Below are 22294 nucleotides of genomic sequence, written 5' to 3'. Positions count from 1 at the left end.
CTCTGGAATCACTGTTTGCTCAAATAAACTTTTCAGAATTTGTTTTACAATACCATTTAAAAAAAAACACTAGAAATAACAAATAACACTAGAAATACAAGTCCAAATTTTTTAAATTATTATTGAACTTTATAAAATTGGTAATTTGACAACTACTACACAAGTTTTAAACACGGTTTCTGTACTGATTTGTGTTACAGACCAGTAAGAACTTTGAGTACTCCCGGGCAAGAGCCTGGCCCACTGACACCTTCCCCCAGCCTCTTGCTCCAAAGCCCTAAATGGACATTGGAGGAAGCCCCAAGGCTCAGCAAAGGACTGCAAACACAATGCTTGAAACATGTCACCTCATGCATAGCTGGCCACCAAGACCCATTAATTGTGTGACATAAGCCATCTACAAATCCATTCTTATTTTTTTTACGATTTTGTTTACCTAGGGGCACCTGGTAGCTCAGTGGGTTAAGCCTCTGCCTTCAGCTCAGGTCATGATCTCAGGGTCCTGGGATCAAGTCCCGCATCAGGTTGTCTGCTCAGTGGGGAACCTGCTTCCCGCCCTCCCCTGCCTGCCTCTCTGCCTACCTGTGATTTCTGTCAAATAAATATATAAAATCTTTAAAAAAAAAAAAAAAAGATTTGTTTATTTATTTGACAGAGAGAGACACAAAGAGAGAGGGAACACAAGCAGGGGGAGTGGGAGAGGGAGAGGCAGGCTTCCTGCTGGGCAGGGAACACAATGCAGGCTTGACCCAGGACCCTGAGATCATGACCTGAGCCAAAGGCAGAGGCTTAACCCACTGAGCCACCCAGGCACCCATATTTTTCTATTTTTAATATAAACCCAGTACCAAATGCGTGTATATTAACCAAAGAAATGTGTTGAAGGGGTTAAAATAATAGATTAAAATGCAGCAAATACTTATCTAGCTGTTGGTTTTATGTTCTGTTTTTTCTAGATTTGAGATGAGAAACTCATTTCACCATTTTTATAATTTACACATACTTTTTTTTTTTTTAAGTTCAGAGGAAAAAGTTGTGGGAAGAGAAATCTTGATAGAATGGATTTGCAGGAGTGCCCGCATCGGGCTTTCTGCTCAGCAGGAAGCCTGCTTCCTTCTCTCTCTCTGCCTGGCTCTTCGCCTAGTTGTGACCTGCCTGTCACATAAATAAACTCTTTAAAAAAAAAAAAGAAAGAGGGAGGAGTCAAGATGGCGGAGAAGTAGCAGGCTGAGACTACTTCCGGTAGTGGGAGATCAGCTAAATAGCTTATCTAAAGATTGCAAACACCTACAAATCCAACGGGAGATTGAAGAGAAGAAGAACAGCAATTCCAGAAACAGAAAATCAACCACTTTCTGCAAGGTAGGACTGGCGGAGAAGTGAATCCAAAGCGACGGGAAGATAGACCGCGGGGGGAGGGGCCGGCTCCCGGAGAGCGGCGGAGCAACGGAGCAAAATCAGGACTTTTAAAAGTCTGTTCCGCTGAGGGACATCGCTCCAGAGGCTTAACTGGAAGCCCAGGCGGGGTCAGCGCGGCCTCAGGTCCGGCAGGGTCGCAGAAGGATCGGGGGTGTCTGAGTGTCGCAGAGCTTACCGGTATTAGAACGGGGAAGCCGGCTGCAGAGACAGAGCCGAGGAGTGACTCTCAGCTCGGGGTTGCCTTGAACCGGTCGCAGGCTCGGTCAGCTCGGAGCGTGGCCGGAGGCCAGGGTGGCGGGAGACATTGGGCGCTGTTCTCTGAGGGCGCACTGAGGAGTGGGGCCCCGGGCTCTCGGCTCCTCCGGGCCGGAGACCGGGAGGCCGCCATCTTCATTCCCGTCCTCCGGAACTCTACGGAAAGCGCTCAGGGAACAAAAGCTCCCGAAAGCGAACCCGAGCGGATTACTCAGCGCGGCCCCAGGTAAGGGCGGTGCAACTCCGCCTGGGGCAAAGACGCTTGAGAATCACTACAACAGGCCCCTCCCCCAGAAGATCAACAGGAAACCCAGCCAGGACCAAGTTCACCTACCAAGGAGAGCGGCGGAATTCCAGAGGAGAAGAAAGCAAAGCACGGAACTCATGGCTTTCTCCCCATGATTTTTTAGCCTTGCAGTTAATTTAATTTTTTTTTTCTTTTTCAATTTTTTTTTCTTTTCCTCTTCTTCTGCTAAATTTTTTTAACTTTTACCGTTTTCTTTTTTAACGTTTTTTAAATAGTTTATCTAATATATATATATATATTTTTTCCTCTTTTTATATTTTTTTCTTTATCGGCTTTCTTTTTTTAAATAGTTTCTTTTTTTTTTCTTTTTTTCTTTTTGAACCTCTTTTTATCCCCTTTCTCCCCCCTCACAATTTGGGATCTCTTCTGATTTGGCTAAAGCATATTTTCCTGGGGTTGTAGCCACCCTTTTAGTATTTTACTTTCTCCTTCATAAACTCTTTTCTGGACAAAATGACAAGGCGGAAAAATTCACAACAAAAAAAAAGAACAAGAGGCAGTACCAAAGGCTAGGGACCTAATCAATACAGACATTGGTAATATGTCAGATATAGAGTTCAGAATGACGATTCTCAAGGTTCTAGCCGGGCTTGAAAAAGGCATGGAAGATATTAAAGCAACCCTCTCGGGAGATATAAAAGCCCTTTCTGGAGAAATAAAAGAACTAAAATCTAACCAAGTTGAAATCAAAAAAGCTATTAATGAGGTGCAATCAAAAATGGAGGCTCTCACTGCTAGGATAAATGAGGCAGAAGAAAGAATTAGCGATATAGAAGACCAAATGACAGAGAATAAAGAAGCTGAGCAAAAGAGGGACAAACAGCTACTGGACCACGAGGGGAGAATTCGAGAGATAAGTGACACCATAAGACGAAACAACATTAGAAAAATTGGGATTCCAGAAGAAGAGGAAACAGAGAGGGGAGCAGAAGGTATATTGGAGAGAATTATTGGAGAGAATTTCCCCAATATGGCAAAGGGAACAAGCATCAAAATTCAGGAGGTTCAGAGAACCCCCCTCAAAATCAATAAGAATAGGTCCACACCCCGTCACCTAATAGTAAAATTTACAAGTCTTAGTGACAAAGAAAAGATCCTGAAAGCAGCCCGGGAAAAGAAGTCTGTAACGTACAATGGTAAAAATATTAGATTGGCAGCAGACTTATCCACAGAGACCTGGCAGGCCAGAAAGAGCTGGCATGATATATTCAGAGTACTAAATGAGAAAAACATGCAGCCAAGAATACTATATCCAGCTAGGCTATCATTGAAAATAGAAGGAGAGATTAAAAGCTTCCAGGACAAACAAAAACTGAAAGAATTTGCAAATACCAAACCAGCTCTACAGGAAATATTGAAAGGGGTCCTCTAAGCAAAGAGAGACCCTCAAAGTAGTAGATCAGAAAGAAACAGAGACAATATACAATAACAGTCACCTTACAGGCAATACAATGGCACTAAATTCATATCTCTCAATAGTTACCCTGAATGTTAATGGGCTAAATGCCCCAGTCAAAAGACACAGGGTATCAGAATGGATAAAAAAACAAAACCCATCTATATGTTGCCTACAAGAAACTCATCTTAAACCCGAAGACACCTCCAGTTTTAAAATGAGGGGGTGGAAAAGAATTTATCATGCTAATGGACATCAGAAGAAAGCAGGAGTGGCAATCCTTATATCAGATCAATTAGATTTTAAGCCAAAGACTATAATAAGAGATGAGGAAGGACACTATATCATACTCAAAGGAACTGTCCAACAAGAAGATCTAACAATTTTAAATATCTATGCCCCTAACGTGGGAGCAGCCAACTATATAAACCAATTAATAACAAAATCAAAGAAACACATCGACAAGAATACAATAATAGTAGGGGATTTTAACACTCCCCTCACTGAAATGGACAGATCATCCAAGCAAAAGATCAACAAGGAAATAAAGGCCTAAAATGACACACTGGACCAGATGGACATCACAGATATATTCAGAACATTTCATCCCAAAGCAACAGAATACACATTCTTCTCTAGTGCACATGGAACATTCTCCAGAATAGATCACATTCTTGGTCCTAAATCAAGTCTCAACCGGTATCAAAAGATTGGGATCATTCCCTGCATATTTTCAGACCACAATGCTCTAAAGCTAGAACTCAATCACAAGAGGAAATTTGGAAAGAACCCAAATACAGGGAGACTAAACAGCATCCTTCTAAAGAATGAATGGGTCAACCAGGAAATTAAAGAAGAATTGAAAAAATTTATGGAAACAAATGATAATGAAAACACAACGGTTCAGAATCTATGGGACACAACAAAGGCAGTCCTGAGAGGAAAATATATAGCGGTACAAGCCTTTCTCAAGAAACAAGAAAGGTCTCAGGTACACAACCTAACCCTACACCTAAAGGAGCTGGAGAAAGAACAAGAAAGAAACCCTAAACCCAGCAGGAGAAGAGAAATCATAAAGATTAGAGCAGAAATCAATGAAATAGAAACCAAAAAAACAATAGAACAAATCAACGAAACGAGGAGCTGGTTCTTTGAAAGAATTAATAAGATTGATAAACCCCTGGCCAGACTTATCAAAAAGAAAAGAGAAAGGACCCAAATAAATAAAATCATGAATGAAAGAGGAGAGATCACAACGAACACCAAAGAAATACAGACAATTATAAGAACATACTATGAGCAACTCTACGCCAACAAATTTGACAATCTGGAAGAAATGGATGCATTCCTAGAGACATATAAACTACCACAACTGAACCAGAAAGAAATAGAAAGCCTGAACAGACCCATAACCAGTAAGGAGATTGAAAGAGTCATCAAAAATCTCCAAACAAACAAAAGCCCAGGGCCAGACGGCTTCCCGGGGGAATTCTACCAAACATTTAAAGAAGAACTAATTCCTATTCTCCAGAAAATGTTCCAAAAAATAGAAATAGAAGGAAAACTTCCAAACTCATTTTATGAGGCCAGCATCACCTTGATCCCAAAACCAGACAAGGATCCCAACAAAAAAGAGAACTACAGACCAATATCCTTGATGAACACAGATGCAAAAATTCTCGCCAAAATACTAGACAATAGGATTCAACAGTACATTAAAAGGATTATTCATCACGACCAAGTGGGATTTATTCCAGGGCTGCAAGGTTGGTTCAACATCCGCAAATCAATCAATGTGATACAACACATTAATAAAAGAAAGAACAAGAACCATATGATACTCTGCATAGATGCTGAAAAAGCATTTGACAAAGTACAGCATCCCTTCCTGATCAAAACTCTTCAAAGTGTAGGGATAGACGGCACATACCTCAATATTATCAAAGCCATCTATGAAAAACCCACCGCAAATATCATTCTCAATGGAGAAAAACTGAAAGCTTTTCCGCTAAGGTCAGGAACACGGCAGGGATGTCCGTTATCACCACTGCTATTCAACATAGTACTAGAAGTCCTAGCCTCAGCAATCAGAAAACAAAAGGAAATTAAAGGCATCCAAATTGGCAAAGAAGAAGTCAAACTATCACTCTTTGCAGATGATATGATACTATATGTGGAAAACCCAAAAGACTCCACTCCAAAACTGCTAGAACTTGTACAGGAATTCAGTAAAGTGTCAGGATATAAAATCAATGCACAGAAATCAGTTGCATTTCTCTACACCAACAACAAGACAGAAGAAAGAGAAATTAAGGAGTCCATCCCATTTACAATTGCACCCGAAACTATAAGATACCTAGGAATAAACCTAACCTAAGAAACTAAGAATCTATACTCAGAAAACTATAAAGTACTCATGGAAGAAGTTGAGGAAGACACAAAGAAATGGAAAAATGTTCCATGCTCCTGGATTGGAAGAATAAATATTGTGAAAATGTCTATGCTACCTAAAGCAATCTACACATTTAATGCAATTCCTATCAAAGTACCATCCATTTTTTTCAAAGAAATGGAACAAATAATCCTAAAATTTATATGGAACCAGAAAAGACCTCGAATAGCCAAAGGAATATTGAAAAAGAAAGCCAAAGTTGGTGGCATCACAATTCCGGACTTCAAGCTCTATTACAAAGCTGTCATCATCAAGACAGCATGGTACTGGCACAAAAACAGACACATAGATCAATGGAACAGAATAGAGAGCCCAGAAATGGACCCTCAACTCTATGGTCAACTCATCTTCGACAAAGCAGGAAAGAATGTCCAATGGAAAAAAGACAGCCTCTTCAATAAATGGTGTTGGGAAAATTGGACAGCCACATGCAGAAAAATGAAATTGGATCATTTCCTTACACCACACACGAAAATAGACTCAAAATGGATGAAGGACCTCAATGTGAGAAAGGAATCCATCAAAATCCTTGAGGAGAACACAGGCAGCAACCTCTTCGACCTCAGCCGCAGCAACATCTTCCTAGGAACATCACCAAAGGCAAGGGAAGCAAGGGCAAAAATGAACTATTGGGATTTTATCAAGATCAAAAGCTTTTGCACAGCAAAGGAAACAGTGAACAAAACCAAAAGACAACTGACAGAATGGGAGAAGATATTTGCAAATGACATATCAGATAAAGGGCTAGTGTCCAAAATCTATAAAGAACTTAGCAAACTCAACACCCAAAGAACAAATAATCCAATCAAGAAATGGGCAGAGGACATGAACAGACATTTCTGCAAAGAAGACATCCAGATGGCCAACAGACACATGAAAAAGTGCTCCATATCACTCGGCATCAGGGAAATACAAATCAAAACCCCCATGAGATATCACCTCACACCAGTCAGAATGGCTAAAATTAATAAGTCAGGAAATGACAGATGCTGGCGAGGAAGCGGAGAAAGGGGAACCCTCCTACACTGTTGGTGGGAATGCAAGCTGGTGCAACCACTCTGGAAAACGGCATGGAGGTTCCTCAAAATGTTGAAAATAGAACTACCCTATGACCCAGCAACTGCACTGCTGGGTATTTACCCTAAAGATACAAACGTAGTGATCCGAAGGGGCACGTGCACCCGAATGTTTATAGCAGCAATGTCTACAATAGCCAAACTATGGAAAGAACCTAAGATGTCCATCAACAGACGAATGGATAAAGAAGATGTGGTATATATACACAATGGAATACTATGCAGCCATCAAAAGAAATGAAATCTTGCCATTTGCGACGACGTGGATGGAACTAGAGGGTATCATGCTTAGCGAAATAAGTCAATCGGAGAAAGACAACTATCATATGATCTCCCTGATATGAGGGAGAGGAGATGCAACATGGGGGGTTGAGGGGGTAGGAGAAGAGTAAATGAAACAAGATGGGATTGGGAGGGAGACAAACCATAAGTGACTCTTAATCTCACAAAACAAACTGAGGGTTGATGGGGGGAGGGGGTTGGGAGAGGGGGGGTGGGGTTATGGATATTGGGGAGGGTATGTGCTATGGTGAGTGCTGTGAAGTGTGTAAACCTGGCGATTCACAGACCTATACCCCTGGGGATAAAAATATATGTTTATAAAGCTGTAAAAAAAAAAAAAAAAAAAGAAAGGATGAATACCCAAGTTTTGTAGCAACATGGACGGGACTGGAAGAGATTATGCTGAGTGAAATAAGTCAAGCAGAGAGAGTCAATTATCATATGGTTTCACTTATTTGTGGAGCATAACAAATAGCATGGAGGACAAGGGGAGATGGAGAGGAGAAGGGAGTTGAGGGAAATTGGAAGGGGAGGTGAACCATGAGAGACTATGGACTCTGAAAAACGATCTGAGAATGTTGAAGGGGTGGGGGGTGGGAGGTTGCGGGCACCAGGTGGTGGGTATTGGAGAGGGCACGGATTGCATGGAGCACTGGGTGTGGTGCAAAAATAATGAATACTGTTATACTGAAAAAATAAAAAAATTAAATGTAAAATAAAAAAAAACAAAAAGCAAAAAAAAAAAAAAAAAAAAAAAAAAAAAAACCAGTGAGTAAGAATAAAAAATGCAAATGGGGAAAAAAAAAAAAAAAGAAAGAAAGAAAAAGAAAAATATATCAAGCAAATAAATATACTTCAGTCAGAAATTATCAAAGATTCTCCCAAAAGTTTTCCATCACTAAAAATGATATGGCTTTCTAGGAATCCACATTAGAAATTGCTTTATTTATTCAATTTGAACAAGAAAAGATAACCCTGGATTTGAGCATAATCTGAACAAGGTAAACACATGTGAATGAACATCTGCTGACTTTACTACTATTTCCCCATATGTGAATGTTATGGTGCCACAAAGTCATTTCACCCAAGTAGGTCCACTATTTCATAAAATTATATTTAGTTTTACTTTGGCTGCAATATTTCACCTCCGTCAGGAATATTCAGACAGATTTGTTTCTAATGAACAGACATTTGCATCTGGTAAAATTTTTTTTTCCTCATTGAGAAAAATCCTGGGTGTTTTAGTCAGTTAAGTGTCCAATTCCCGATTTCCACTCAGGTCATGATGTCAGGGTTGTGAGACTGAGCCCTGTGTTGGGCCCATGTGGGGCTCCATAAGCAAGGGAGTCTGCTTGAGATTCTCTTTCTCCCTCCCCCCATCCCCCACCCCCCCTCTCTCTAATAAATAGATAAATCTTTAAAAAGAATGAAGGAGGAGCACCTGGGTGGCTCAGTTAGTTAAGCATCTGTCTTTGGCTCAGGTCATGATCCCAGTGTCCTGGGATCAAGTCCTGAATCAGGCTCCTTGCTCAGGAGGGAGCCAGCATCTCCCTCTGCTTGATACTCACCCTGCTTTGTGTGCACACTCTCTCTCTCTCTCTGACAAATAAATAAATAAAATCTTTAAAAAATAATAAAAAAAAAATTTTTAAAGAAAGAAAAATCCTATGAAACTTAATTTAAGTCTACCCACTTTAAACAAGTAATCTTGGGTGTCTGTGTCTCAGTTTTCTAATTTTTCACTTTTTTGCTCTATAGCATATATTAGTAAGTTAAGATATAAAACCCCAAGATTATTTAACTAGGTAGTTATATCCCCAACTATAAGTGTAAAATCTTAGCATTTGCAAATGGCTAAAAATATTAATAAAATATGTCAGAGAAAATTTGACATTTGGGGGCAGGAAAAAAGCCTCTAGAAAACCTAATCGCAGTGCAATGGTAGAATGTATCTTGTTACACCCAGAATCAGAAACATTTTTTTCAAATCTAAGTCCTACCTCCACCTAACTATGGAAGCCATGGACAAGTTACCTGACTTTTCTAGGCCTCATAGGGATGTTGTAAAAGAAAAACGAGAAAGTATATAAAATGAATTAAAAATGTGAAGCCATACGCTGAAGGTACCTAGTAAGAAGTAGAACTATGCTTTACACCCAGCTGTTAGGGATTCACCCACAAGCACCAAGTACCCACAGACTGCTTACTACCACAATGAGCAATGACTTTCGAATTTTAGTTTCCACCTTCTGGAAGGCATAAACATTTCACTTTAGAAGTGCTGTAGAAGGAAGGGAGAATAGGGAAGAGGAAAAGCTACAAGTGAAAAAGAATTACTGAGGCAAAATGGTTGCTTATTATAAGTCAAGGGGTTACTTAAGGTTCAAAGAGCAATACCAACCAAAGCAAAGGAAAATATTTATGTTCAACATCCCCATACATATCTGGGCTAAATTAGGAACCATCAATAGTAAGTTAAAAGAACTTACTACAGCAATATAAAAACCAAAAAGAAAAAATAAAGCCACATACTACAAAATATTGCAAATATGCATGAAAAAAAGGAGACCCATATACACCTGAGTGCTCCTCCCACCCCCCCACCCCAATCCTCCAACAAAACAGTAAGGTTGAAGAAGAAACAGGAATATGGCTTTGTCATATTCTCCCTTTAGATGGGGACACACTTGAACATCTCCTTCTAAGTAAGCAGGGATTACAGGATTAGATCTGTCAGAATGATGAGACAGGGAAGAACAGACAAGGAAGCTTGAAAACATGAATCAACAATGCAGAGTATATTCACATAACTGAGATGAGATGAGGTGAGTACTGGAAATTGTACACTGTTAATGGAAATTTAGACCTATAACTTTTAGAGATGTTATTAATAACAATTACACAACTGTCAAAAATACTCCTTAACCATTTCTATTATAAAATACAATATATCTGATACATAGTTATACATTCAGAACACAAAATCGTTGACTGTCATTTCTTTGTGTATCTAAAAACTTTAAAACTTACTAGATTCCACTGTCATCTGAAGCAAACTATCAATGACATTAGAAAGTAGTCCTTTGCTGGATATTCGTAGATGATTTAGTATTACTGGAACAGCTTGATATTCCAAAAACAAGACTTTTCCTTCATCTGTCTTCAAGTCCAAACAGAGAGAATCAAATGCCTGAGCCAGGTAGTCAGCTAAAAAACAGTATATAAAATCAACTGTCATTATCAGTCAGGAGTGTAGCTGGTAATCAGAAACAACAGAAAGAAAATACCATCACTTAAATTTAAAAGGGAAACAAAAATTAAATGACCAGAGATCACTGGCTAAATTTACAGTCTGTTAGAACTCAAATGCTTGAGGGGTGCCTGGGTGGCTCAGCTGTTAAGCGTCTGCCTTTGGCTCAAGTCATGATCCCAGAGTCCTGGGATCAAGCCCCACATGGGGTTCCCTGCTCAATGGAAAGCCTGCTTCTCCCTCTCCCACTCCCCCTGCTTGTGCTCCCTCTCTTGCTATCTCTGTCAAATAAATAAATAAAATCTAAAAGAAAAAAAAAAAAGCACCCCAATGCTTGAAATGAGAAATTATACTATGATGAGGTATAAATTTCATTCATATTTTAACACCAAAATAACAATAAATTGTTTTTATTACAAGAAAACAGTTGATTTTAATAGTAAAGACCATAGTAATGTTTATTTTTCATATCTGATAACTACCAGATGCTTTCAAAAGTGTTTTTATTTTTACCCAGGATTTGAGATATTTTTTTGTCGCTGCTAAGTGTTTACTTCAAAATGTAACTTTACACACTTTTAAACGAGGATTTCTGTCTCTTAATAAAGATCAAACAGCCATTCAAAGATAACTCGAGAGGACTAGATGTGCTCTGGTGTGTTATATATCTGCCATCAGCACAGCATGGTTTTGCCAAGGCCAATGTTATGATGGCACCCACTAGATCAGAATCCCTGGAACTTTTTGAATTATTGTTTTAGGTTCCTTTGGATAATACCCTGAAGTGGAATTTCTGGATCATCTGATAGTTTTATTTTTAAATTTTGTTGGAACTCCACACTCTTTTCCATAGTGGTTCCATTTTCATTTCCATAGTTTACCTTATTAGCCAATACATGGAAACATGCATCTGTTAAGTATATATTGATGGATGAATGGATAAATAAAATGTGGTATATATATATGATATATATATATATAGATATATTATATATACATACACTTTTTTTTTTTTTTAAAGAAACCCTGGACCTTTCTTTCTTTTTTTTGCCATATGGTAGTTCTATTTTTAATTTTGGAGGAACCTCCACCCTGTTTGGCATAGTGGCTATACCAATTTACGTTCCAACCATAGGCATGAAGGCTCCTTTTCTCCACATCTTTGCCTGGAACTTTCTTAAAGACGTTCCACAATGATTGGGAAACCTGTAAAGCCAGGACTGAGTAGCACCAATTTAACGACAATCAATGCAAACAAGATATTAAAGATACTTATATCGTTACACTTCAATACACCAAACAACCCAAATCAGTACTCTTAAACAATTTACACTGTGCTTTTAATTGTACAAGAATATTCCAGTTTCCTAAACTCTTTCAACACACTATTGAAAGGAATTAAAAAAAACAAAACTGTGCTGTTCAAACACTAGTGAGTTAATTTTTCTACTGATGATTTCTGGTTAAATAAGGCTCGAGGATACTTTAAAATACATTGAAAATATGACAGAACCACCCCCCATTAAAATTTACTATCTTCTGGCTGATGTGTTGCATTTCATCTTTGCTGTTTTAGTTTACATAAACTAAAGAAATGATTTAAAAGCTTAATTACTAAGAATGAGAAACTGGGGGTACTTGGGTGGCTCAGTGGGTTAAGCCTCTGCCTTCAGCTCAGGTAATGATCTCAGAGTCCTGGGATCCAGCCCCAAATCAGGATCTCTGCTCAGCGGGAAGCCTACTTCTCTGCCTACTTGTGATCTCTCTCTCTCTCTGTGTCAAATAAAATCTTAAAAAAAAAAAAAAAAGAATGAAAAGCTGAGGATAATCTGTGTGCAATACCTAGGAGAGAACTGAAATACATAAATATATATTAAAATACATATGAAAGAATTTGTAAAATTAAAATCTGCACCCGCTCAATCGGTTCTTTCTATTCCTTCCAATAAATCTATTGAAATCTAATCTATTATTTCACTACTCTTACTTTTGGTAGAATTTAGTTCAAAGAACACTGCCATTATTATACGTAATGTTGGTAATTAAATAAAACAAAACACTACAAATAAATGTGTATTTAGGTTAAGCAAGTTGCTAGATTCTGTTCAAGTATGCCTTCTTTAGAAAACCTATGTTTATTTAGCAAGCAGTAGAAGAGTACAGATGAACCTGAGACCAATTCTTCACAGAAACAAAAGTTTTATCACAGTGCCACCTACTGTTTTTGGCACGATTACAATCACTTCTCATTAATACTTCATCTGAGATTAAATAGGCTAAGTGGTACATGATATAGCAAATCTGTGAAATTAAAAAATTGTGCCTAATTAATTTGGGGGGGATAGTATTTGGTGATTTTATTGTTATGTTGCCTTATCTTTTAGGGAGAAGTAAAAAAGTTATATCGTTATTTTAATTTCCCTAATAGTGAAGATTTTCTAAAATCACTAACAATTTAACTTCTAAGAGAATATTTTAAGAAATTTCAGTTATCAACTATACCAAAACTGGTTGTTGTTTTAAGCAACAAGTGTTTGATGGTTTATTATGAAGCAATACAAATCTAATGCAGTCTAACAGACCTCAATTCTGATCTCAAGTAAAACCAACTGAGAAGTTAGATAATACTAAATAATAATGTTTATAATAATGCTAGCAGGTAGCACTTACTATATGCCACACTCTTTGCTAAACCTTCATATTAATTCTCATTTAACCTTAAAAACTGGTTTTAATCTTAAAAATAAAATTAAAAATTGTGGTGAAATGCAAAAAAGAAGGGACCTGCCCATTGTCACATAGCTAGTGATGGGGGTGAGACTCATCCTTAGTTATCTGACTGTAAACTGAAGTTCTTAATCCTATATTGTTCCTGTTATCTGAGAATGGCAATAATCCCTACAGTTCTTTAGACCTGAAGTATAAATAAGTACATAATTTACAAAAACATGTATCTGCAATATATATCTACATAAGTTGGGAGCCAAGTGTTGAGACGGGCAGGACACCAGAACTAGCTCTGATGCACACAACTAAAAAGGAGAGAGAGTACATTTAATTAGACAAGAAATTTGTCCCTAAAACAATACTATTAGGTAAGATTCTTACCTTTCAGTTCTCATTTCTTTACACAGATCAAACTAGTATGTACATATTAGTACCTACTACATAGATCTACACATCTACATACTTAAAATTGTTGATGACATATAACATTCCACTGTCCTCATGATGATACTGTTAAAGGGCTGGTTATTTAGGGTCAAGAAAAGATCTGAGTCCCTTACAAATGCCTGATCCCCAGTTTGCTCTTTTGTAAAAATGACAATACCATCTACCTTATGGGGAATAAATTTGAAAAAAACAAATCAATGATTAGAAAAATGCTAAAACACTGCAAGAACTTATTTCCTTCACTATTCCAATTGCCGGTCCGTCAATTATTTACCCTTTATCATTACTAGACAGCACAATAAATCTTATTAAAGGTTATGACACATTTTGGTGGCTCCCGTAAGCAGAATGCAGGTCAAAAATGGTAAGCTACAATACAATCAAAATTGTACCTGTTTCGACTCTTAACTACAGAGAACAAACTGATGGTTATCAGAGGGGAGGTGGCTGGGGATAGAGTGAAATAAGTGATGGGGATTAAGGAGGGCACTTGTTGTGATGCGGACTGGGTGATGTATGGAAGTGCTGAATCACTCTATTATACACCTGAAAGTAATATAACACTGTATGTTAACTAAGAGAATTAAAGCTTAAAATAACCCACATTCGGGCGCCTGGGTGGCTCAGTGGGTTAAGCCGCTGCCTTCGGCTCAGGTCATGATCTCAGGGTCCTGGGATCGAGTCCCGCATTGGGCTCTCTGCTCAGCAGGGAGCCTGCTTCCCTCTCTCTCTCTCTCTCTCTGCCTGCCTTTCTGTCTACTTGTGATCTCTCTCTGTCAAATAAATAAATAAAAATCTTTAAAAAAAAAAAAACCCACATTTCTCAAGACAGTTTTGGTAAATATATATTAATCTTATAAGTGAACTACTATAATTTGAAATACTGCATATTGAAATATTATAATTTGAAAATATATATTTTATCAATAAAGACTTTTAGCATTATATTCAGTCATTTTATTTTGTGAGTATAATGGAAAAAATTGTATCTTACAGTTAAATTTTACTTCAGAGAATCAGTGTAGCACAGTGACTAAGTGCAGACTTAACCTCTCCATGCCTCAATTTCCTCATTTATAAAATTAAGATGTCAATATTACTGACATCTCATAACCTTGTTATAATGATTAAATGAGTTAGTACATATAAAGTGCTTAACCCATAACATAGGAAGTGCAATGTAAGTGTTTATTATTATTTCTTTCTTTATCTCAGGAGTACATGCTCTAAGGAAGTCACAAAATAAGGTCAGGAAGGTGGGATCTAGAAATGGATAGAGGTGAGCTGAACCAGACTCTATCAAATACTGGTTGTGTGGCCTTGACATAAATATCTAACCTCTATAAACTAATAACACTAATATGGGAATAATAATATTCAGAAGGACAATCTATAAAGGGCTTAGCATTATAGTGTCAATTCACACCAAATATTACCTTTTTGAACAACATATTACACTATCTATTCAAAGGAAACCAAGTATTATCTTATATATATTTGGGTTATTAAGTATTTAATATTATGTGTATTACCAAACACATTTAACTATTTTCTCTTTACTTTTTTATACTAAATTTAATCAATCTTATAATGGATAACTTTCTTTTATAAACAGGAAATATCTTGTTACCGGAGTTAAGATAAGTCTATTACTCTGATTTAAGATTTGTGTGTAAATTTTTAGTTCTCCCAAATTTGCTGCAGCACGTAAGACAGTGTATCTTTTATTTTTCTCTATACTTACGATCTTATAATCATTTTTCCTAACTGTAGTTAATAGATGTCTTTTTCCTTTCCTGGTTCTTTTACTTGGCTTACTTTGCTCTACCCCAAGATTATATAAACTGAGATCCACCAGCTGCCTTTCAATGTACTAAACCTCTAGAGCACCTTACAATGAAGGCAGAAAACAAGGTTTTTTATTTATTTATTTGAGAGAGATCAAGAGAGAGAGAATATGAGCAGGGAGAAGGGCCGAGGGGGAAGCATGCTCCCCAGTGAGCAGGGAGTCCAATCTGGGGCTCAATCCCAGGATCCTGGGATCATGACCTGAGCTAAAGGCAGACGCTTAACCAACTGAGCCATCTAGGCACCTAGCAATAATCTTTATTACCCTGTCCACTCATCTACTACTTACCCATATCTTTTTTATAAAGATTTTATTTATTTTTAGAGAGAGAATGTGTGCAGGCATGCAAGTGTGGGGGGGAGAGGGAGATCTCAAGCATACTCCCTGCTAAGCTTGGAACCCAATTCAGGGCTCAATCCCACAACCCTGGGATCATGACCTGAGCGGAAACCAAGAGTCAGACGCTCTAGTGACTGAGCCACCCAGGTGCCCCACCCATATCTTTATTTATACCTATTATATTTCACAAAAGATGAAGTTTACAAACACCAAATTAGATTTATATACAAACTTTATACTTTTTGTTTTTTTATATTAACAAGATTTCTTTTTTTACATATTTTATTGCTGTTTGTTAGTGATATTCATAGTAGGCACACTATACAGTGTTAGTCTAGATGGTAATGATAGTATTGAAAGTCAACAGACTTTGTGAATTTCCTTTGAAGCTCATTTTCTGAAACACAAATTCTATCAGACTGCTTTAATAAATACCAGAGATTGTGTAGTTTATACACAACAGGAATTTTACTGCTCACAGTTCTGGAGGTGGAGAAGTCCAAGTATGGTCACCAGCATGATGAAGACCCACTTCCTGGTTCACAACCTGAACCTTCATTCTCACTGTGTCCTCACACGGTGTGAGGGCTGGAGACTTCAGTGGAGATTCTTTTATAGGGGCACTAATCCCATTCATGAGGGCTCCACCCTCATGATCTAAGCCCTCCTAAAGGCCCCAATTACTAACATCATCATCTTTGGGGGTTAGCATTTCACCATATGAATCTCGTGGGGTCACAATATCCAGAACAACAGCAACATTATATTCAATAAATTTCTGAGCTAGTTTCATTAAATGTCCTCACTTTATTTTTTTTTTTTAAGATTTTATTTATTTATTTGACAGACAGAGATCACAAGTAGACAGAGAGGCAGGCAGAGAGAGAGGAGGAAGCAGGCTCCCCGCTGAGCAGAGAGCCCAATGCGGGGCTCAATCCCAGGACCCTGAGATCATGACCCGAGCCGAAGGCAGAGGCTTAGCCCACTGAGCCACCCAGGCGCCCCAAATGTCCTCACTTTATACAGAGTATCCAATGAAGAGTTTCCTGTATTTCCAATACTCATCTTTCTTTTTATTAATGGCTTATTGAAGATGGTCAGCATGTCTAATACTGTACTGCACAAAAGTGGTGACAGAGAGCACCTAATTCCCTCTCTTATTTTATATCTCTATTGTACTAGTTTTATCAGTAACACAAATTATATTTTATCAAATGATGTTATGATGCATGTTGATATGTGGTCAACTTTATTTTGGACTAATACACCCTTATCACAAACGATGTTTCAAACAGTTACCACTCAATCGGTTTAACTATGAGAACCATAAACATAAGGAAAAACTAAGACAAGTTATAGTTTCATTTTTTGTTATTGTTATTGTAAAATTCCATAATCAGGTGTAACTAAACAGTACACACTGCAGAGAAAGTAGTAAAATTAAATTTTTGCCATTTCCCACTGAAAAATTTTCCAAACAGACTGAGTTATATAATTAACAACTGAAAAGCTAAAAAGATGGCATATTTAATGTTTCACTATATTGGTATGACTTTAACAAAAATTCTATTTAGTAATCCAAAAAAACAGAACTCATAGCTATATACCAAAACTGTATTAAAAATGGTCAACTTTGATTGAAACATTATTCTTAATTCATTCATTTCCTTATTCACTATTATTATACATTAAGCACTATGCTAGTTGCAGGGGGATACAATAGTAAACAAGGCAATATTTTTCTTTAGTCAACTTACAAACCAGTGTAGGGACTGATAAAAGTTTTCTATAAAAGGCCACATAACAATATAGGCTTCTAGGGGGCCATAGAGTCTCTGTTGCCAACTACTCAGCTCTGTTTGTGAGGCAAAAAACAGTTTCTACACAATAGGTAAAAAATAAGCATTATGTGTTTAAATAAAACTTTATTTATAAAATAGGTTGTGGGCCAGATCTGATCAATGGGCTACAGGTTGCCAACACCTGGTCCAGTAAAAATAATGAACTAGGAATTTCAATACTATATGTATATGCAATGATAATGGGAACCATAGGTTACTGTGGAAATATGATCTAAGAGAATCAATAAAGTCTCCTGGGAGGAGACAACAATACGACTGACTACTCCTCTTTCTCACATTCAGCAAATAAAAGCAGTTTATTGTAATGTGCCATTATAAAACCTTATTCTAAAAATGGAAAACATATTTGACTATGCAAGAATTACTTCATTATGTAGTATTCTCTTCTGTTTATGAAAAATTATGCATAAGCACAAGTGAAAGCTTACCTTGGGTGACTGTTCTGAGAACAATTAAAGTTGATAAAAATCTCAATGGTAAACTGGAGCTCTTAAAGAAAGCAGCTATCTTTGGTTTATTCTCCACTGAATGTTCTAAAGAATTATCTTGAATTCCCTTAGTTACTATTCCTTTGAATATATCTTCACCCAATCTCCTCAGTGTTGATGTCATGGTAGAATGCTGTTAAAAATATGTACCATCTTAGTATATATATTTATGTCCATGATATATTTCAAATACTACAATCAAATATAGAAACTAAAAATAAGTCAACTTTTTTTCTAATTAAAGAATGGGTTAGAAATGTACAAGATTAAAAAGAAGTAATTTTATAATCAACTTTTTAAAGTTATTCATGACTTTTTCTAAAAGAAATGAGCAGTCTACAAGAATTAAGAAATTGGAAATGTAATTTTCTAAGAATAAAATAGGAGAATTGAGACAAGATTCAATTTGAAAATGTTTAAGAACATAGGATCATGATATATTTCTGGCACAGAGAAATTAAAGGAACAGAAAAGCAGACACTATAGGTTCTTCATTTTTACACCATTACTGACAAATGGATTGTTGGGTGTAACTTACAGTGTTAGTTTATAAAGTGATTATCTATGGAATCACTGCTTTATAGCTTACTATGATCATAACCATCACAGTGATTTTAATAACTTTCAACAACTGCAGAAGAAAACGCTGGGTTAGAATCATGGATAATTCTGGGGCACCTGGGTGGCTCAGTTGGTTAAGCGCCTGCCTTCTGCTCATGTCATAATTCTGGGGTCCTGGGATCAAGCCCCATATTGGGCTCCCTGCTCAGTGGGGAGTCTACTTCTCCCTCTCACTTTTCCCCCTCCCTACTTGTGCTCTCTCTCTCTCTCAAATAAAATTAAAAAAAAAAAAATTTAGAATCATGGATTATTCTAACAGTGGATAAACTAAAACAAGACAATGGGCAAAATAGGAATACTGGCATATAAATACTTCTAAAATCATATAGGCTTGCATGATATTCCACATATATTTTAAGAACTAAATAAAGGAAAGCCATTTTCCACTGCTACAGATGAGAGTGCATGAGCCAGACTTAGAGGAAATTTAAATATGGGTAACAACTATTTGTTTTAGAATTTCATCATATTAAAATTAGAGAGACAGGGATGCCTGGGTGTTTCAGTCAGTTAAGTGTCCAACTCTTGATCTTGGCTCAGGTCATGATCTCAGGGTTGTGAGATCCACACCCAGTGTGGAGCCTGTCTGAGATTCTCTTTCACCCTCTGCCCCTCCCCCACTCGTCTCTAAAAAAAATAATTAAGAAAATAAAATGAGAGATACATTGAGATTTTATGCATATCAAAAGGCACAATGATTAGGTAGTAAGTGGCATAAGAAATGTAATCTAATTTAAATATATGGTCAAGCCATGAGTGCGCCCTCAAAAAAAAAAAAAAAGAAAAAAGAAAGGATGAATACCCAAGTTTTGTAGCAACATGGACGGGACTGGAAGAGATTATGCTGAGTGAAATAAGTCAAGCAGAGAGAGTCAATTATCATATGGTTTCACTTATTTGTGGAGCATAACAAATAGCATGGAGGACAAGGGGAGATGGAGAGGAGAAGGGAGTTGAGGGAAATTGGAAGGGGAGGTGAACCATGAGAGACTATGGACTCTGAAAAACGATCTGAGAATTTTGAAGGGGTGGGGGGTGGGAGGTTGGGGGCACCAGGTGGTGGGTATTGTAGAGGGTACGGATTGCATGGAGCACTGGGTGTGGTGCAAAAATAATGAATACTGTTATGCTGAAAAAATAAAAAAATTAAAAAAAAAATAAAAATTAAAAAAAAATAAAAAAAAATAAATATATGGTCAATAAACCTTAAATCCAAAAAAGGAAGTCTCAGACATTATTGGTAGAAATGTAAATTGGTATAACCATTGTGGAAAACAGTATGGAGGCTTCTCAAAAAATTGTAAAAGAAATACCATACAATCCAGTAATCCCACTATTACTTATTTACTCAAAGAAAACAAAAACATCTTAATCTCACAAAACAAACTGAAGGTTGCTGGGGGGAGTGGGGTTGGGAGAGGGGGGCTGGGGTTATGGATACTGGGGAAGGTATGTGCTATGGTGAGTGCTGTGAAATGTGTAAACCTGGCGATTCACAGACATGTACCCCTGGGGATAAAAATATATGTTTAAAAAAAATAAAATTTATTAAAAAAAAAAACAGAAACATTAATTTGAAAAGATGCAAACACTCCGATGTTTATTGCAGCATTATTTACAATAGGCAAGATATGGAAGTGTCCATCAACAGCTGACTGGATAAGGTGTGAGACAGAGCTAGATAGATACATAGATTCACACACACACACACACACACACACACAGGAATATTATGCAGCCAAAAAAACAGATGAGATTTTGCCATTTGCGACAACATGGATGAACCTGGAGGGTATTATGTTAAGTGAAATAAGTCAGACTGAAAAAGGCAAATACCATATGATTTCATTCATATATAGAATCTTAAAAAAATGAATAAACAAACAAAAACCAGAATCAACCTTTAAATACAGAGAGCAAACTGATGGGTTGCCAGAGGGAAGAGGGGTGAGAAGAAGGGCAAGATAGGTGAAGGTGAGAGGGAGATACAAACTTCCAGTCATGGAAGGAATAAGTCACAGGAATAATAATAATAATAATAATAATAATAATAATAAGCACAGCACAGGGAATATAGTCAATAATACTATAATATGCTATATGGTGACATTTGGTACCTGAGCAAAGCATAAGTATAGAAAAGTTGAATCAGTATGTTGTGTACCCAAAACTAATATAACACTGTATGTCAACTATACTCAAATGAAAAAAAAATTAAGTTTTTAATCTTATTAGGAAAAGATAACATGTATGTGTTTTAAAACCTTGGTATAAAAATAGGAGAAAATATTAGAAATTCTAGAAGTTTCCTGATGTCTCATATTTCTCAGACTTGGAGCTGAAAAGGCTGGCAACCTGGAAACTACAGACAAAAAACCCTAACATAAGTCTGCTCTCTCAAGCCAAAAAGCTAGGAAAAGAGTGGCCTTGCAAGACAAAAGCTTTATTTTTTAATTTTATTTTTAGAGTGGGCAGGGGCAGAGGGAGAAAGAGAATCTTAAGCAGGCTTCATGCATAGCACAGAGCCTAATGTGGGGCTCAATTTCACAAGGCTGAGATCATGACCTGAGCCAAAATCAAGAGTCATATACTTAACCAACTGAGCCACTGAGGTGTCCCAAGGCAAAAAACTTTTAGACAAAACCACAATACAACCAAACCCCATAGAAAGATCTGTGGTCCAACATCTATCTAGACGAGCAATATTCTAAGGACAACCTATACACTACCCTCAACCAGGCAGTAACAAAGTGTCCATGAAGGTAATGTGAGGGGTAGTAATGAGGCACTCCCATTCCTCCCAGTTAGAGAGGTATCAGTGGAGGCCTACTGGGGAACCAGAACTCCCCCAGATCCCCAGATATTAACAGAAGCCTAGTGGGGAATCTGGACTCCTACTTAACTAGGCATAAAGAGAAGCCATCCTCTATTTCCTCTGCGAAAGCAGTGTCAATAGAAAGCCAGATAAAATAAAAACCCGAAGCCTTATACTATCAAAATGTCTAGTTTTCAATTAAAAAAAAATCACTAATCACACAAAGAACCCAGAAGATCTCAAACTGAATGAAAATCGGTAATTGCCAATACCAACAGCACAAACACATTAGAATTATCTGACACACATTTTAAAGCAGCCATGATAAAATTAGTTATTATGCATTTTTTAAATGTAAAATAGAAAATTTCACCAAAGAAATAGAAAGTTTTATTTTTTTTTTTTAAGATTTTTATTTATTTGACAGAGATCACAAGTAGGCAGAGAGGCAGGCAGAGAGATAGAGGAGGAAGCAGGCTCCCTGCTGAGCAGAGAGCCCGAAGCGGGGCTCGATCCCAGGACCCTGGGATCATGACCTGAGCCGAAGGCAGAGGCTTTAACCCACTGAGCCACCCAGGTGCCCCAAGAAATAGAAAGTTTTACCAAAGAAAATATAAAGAACCAAATGGAAATTTTATAACTGAAAATACATTAACCAAAATAAAAAACTGAGAGCCTTTCCCCTAAGGTCAGGAACATGACAGAGATG

The 22294-nt window shown here is 37.3% G+C and overlaps 1 protein-coding gene across 7 annotated transcripts in view; it reads right to left on the bottom strand.

Annotated features, from left to right (window-relative positions):
• The window catches only part of CCDC138 (coiled-coil domain containing 138), a 121006-nt gene that overhangs the window by 35585 nt on the left and 63127 nt on the right, over window positions 1–22294 (bottom strand). For 6 of the 7 annotated variants that reach the window (XM_047746184.1, XM_047746185.1, XM_047746182.1 and 3 more), the window contains 2 exons: window positions 18090–18282; window positions 10218–10394 (listed from right to left, as the gene is read on the bottom strand). In XM_047746184.1, coding sequence (XP_047602140.1) covers window positions 10218–10394; window positions 18090–18282 — 370 coding nt within the window. Of the gene's footprint in view, window positions 1–9282; window positions 9469–10217; window positions 10395–18089; window positions 18283–22294 lie in introns of those variants that run through there. The other variant, XM_047746187.1, reaches the window with a different exon arrangement.

The sequence above is a fragment of the Lutra lutra genome, chromosome 9 (assembly GCF_902655055.1).
Source record: "Lutra lutra chromosome 9, mLutLut1.2, whole genome shotgun sequence".
Taxonomy (NCBI): Eukaryota; Metazoa; Chordata; class Mammalia; order Carnivora; family Mustelidae; genus Lutra; species Lutra lutra.
This window is presented reverse-complemented; position numbering and strand designations above follow the sequence as displayed.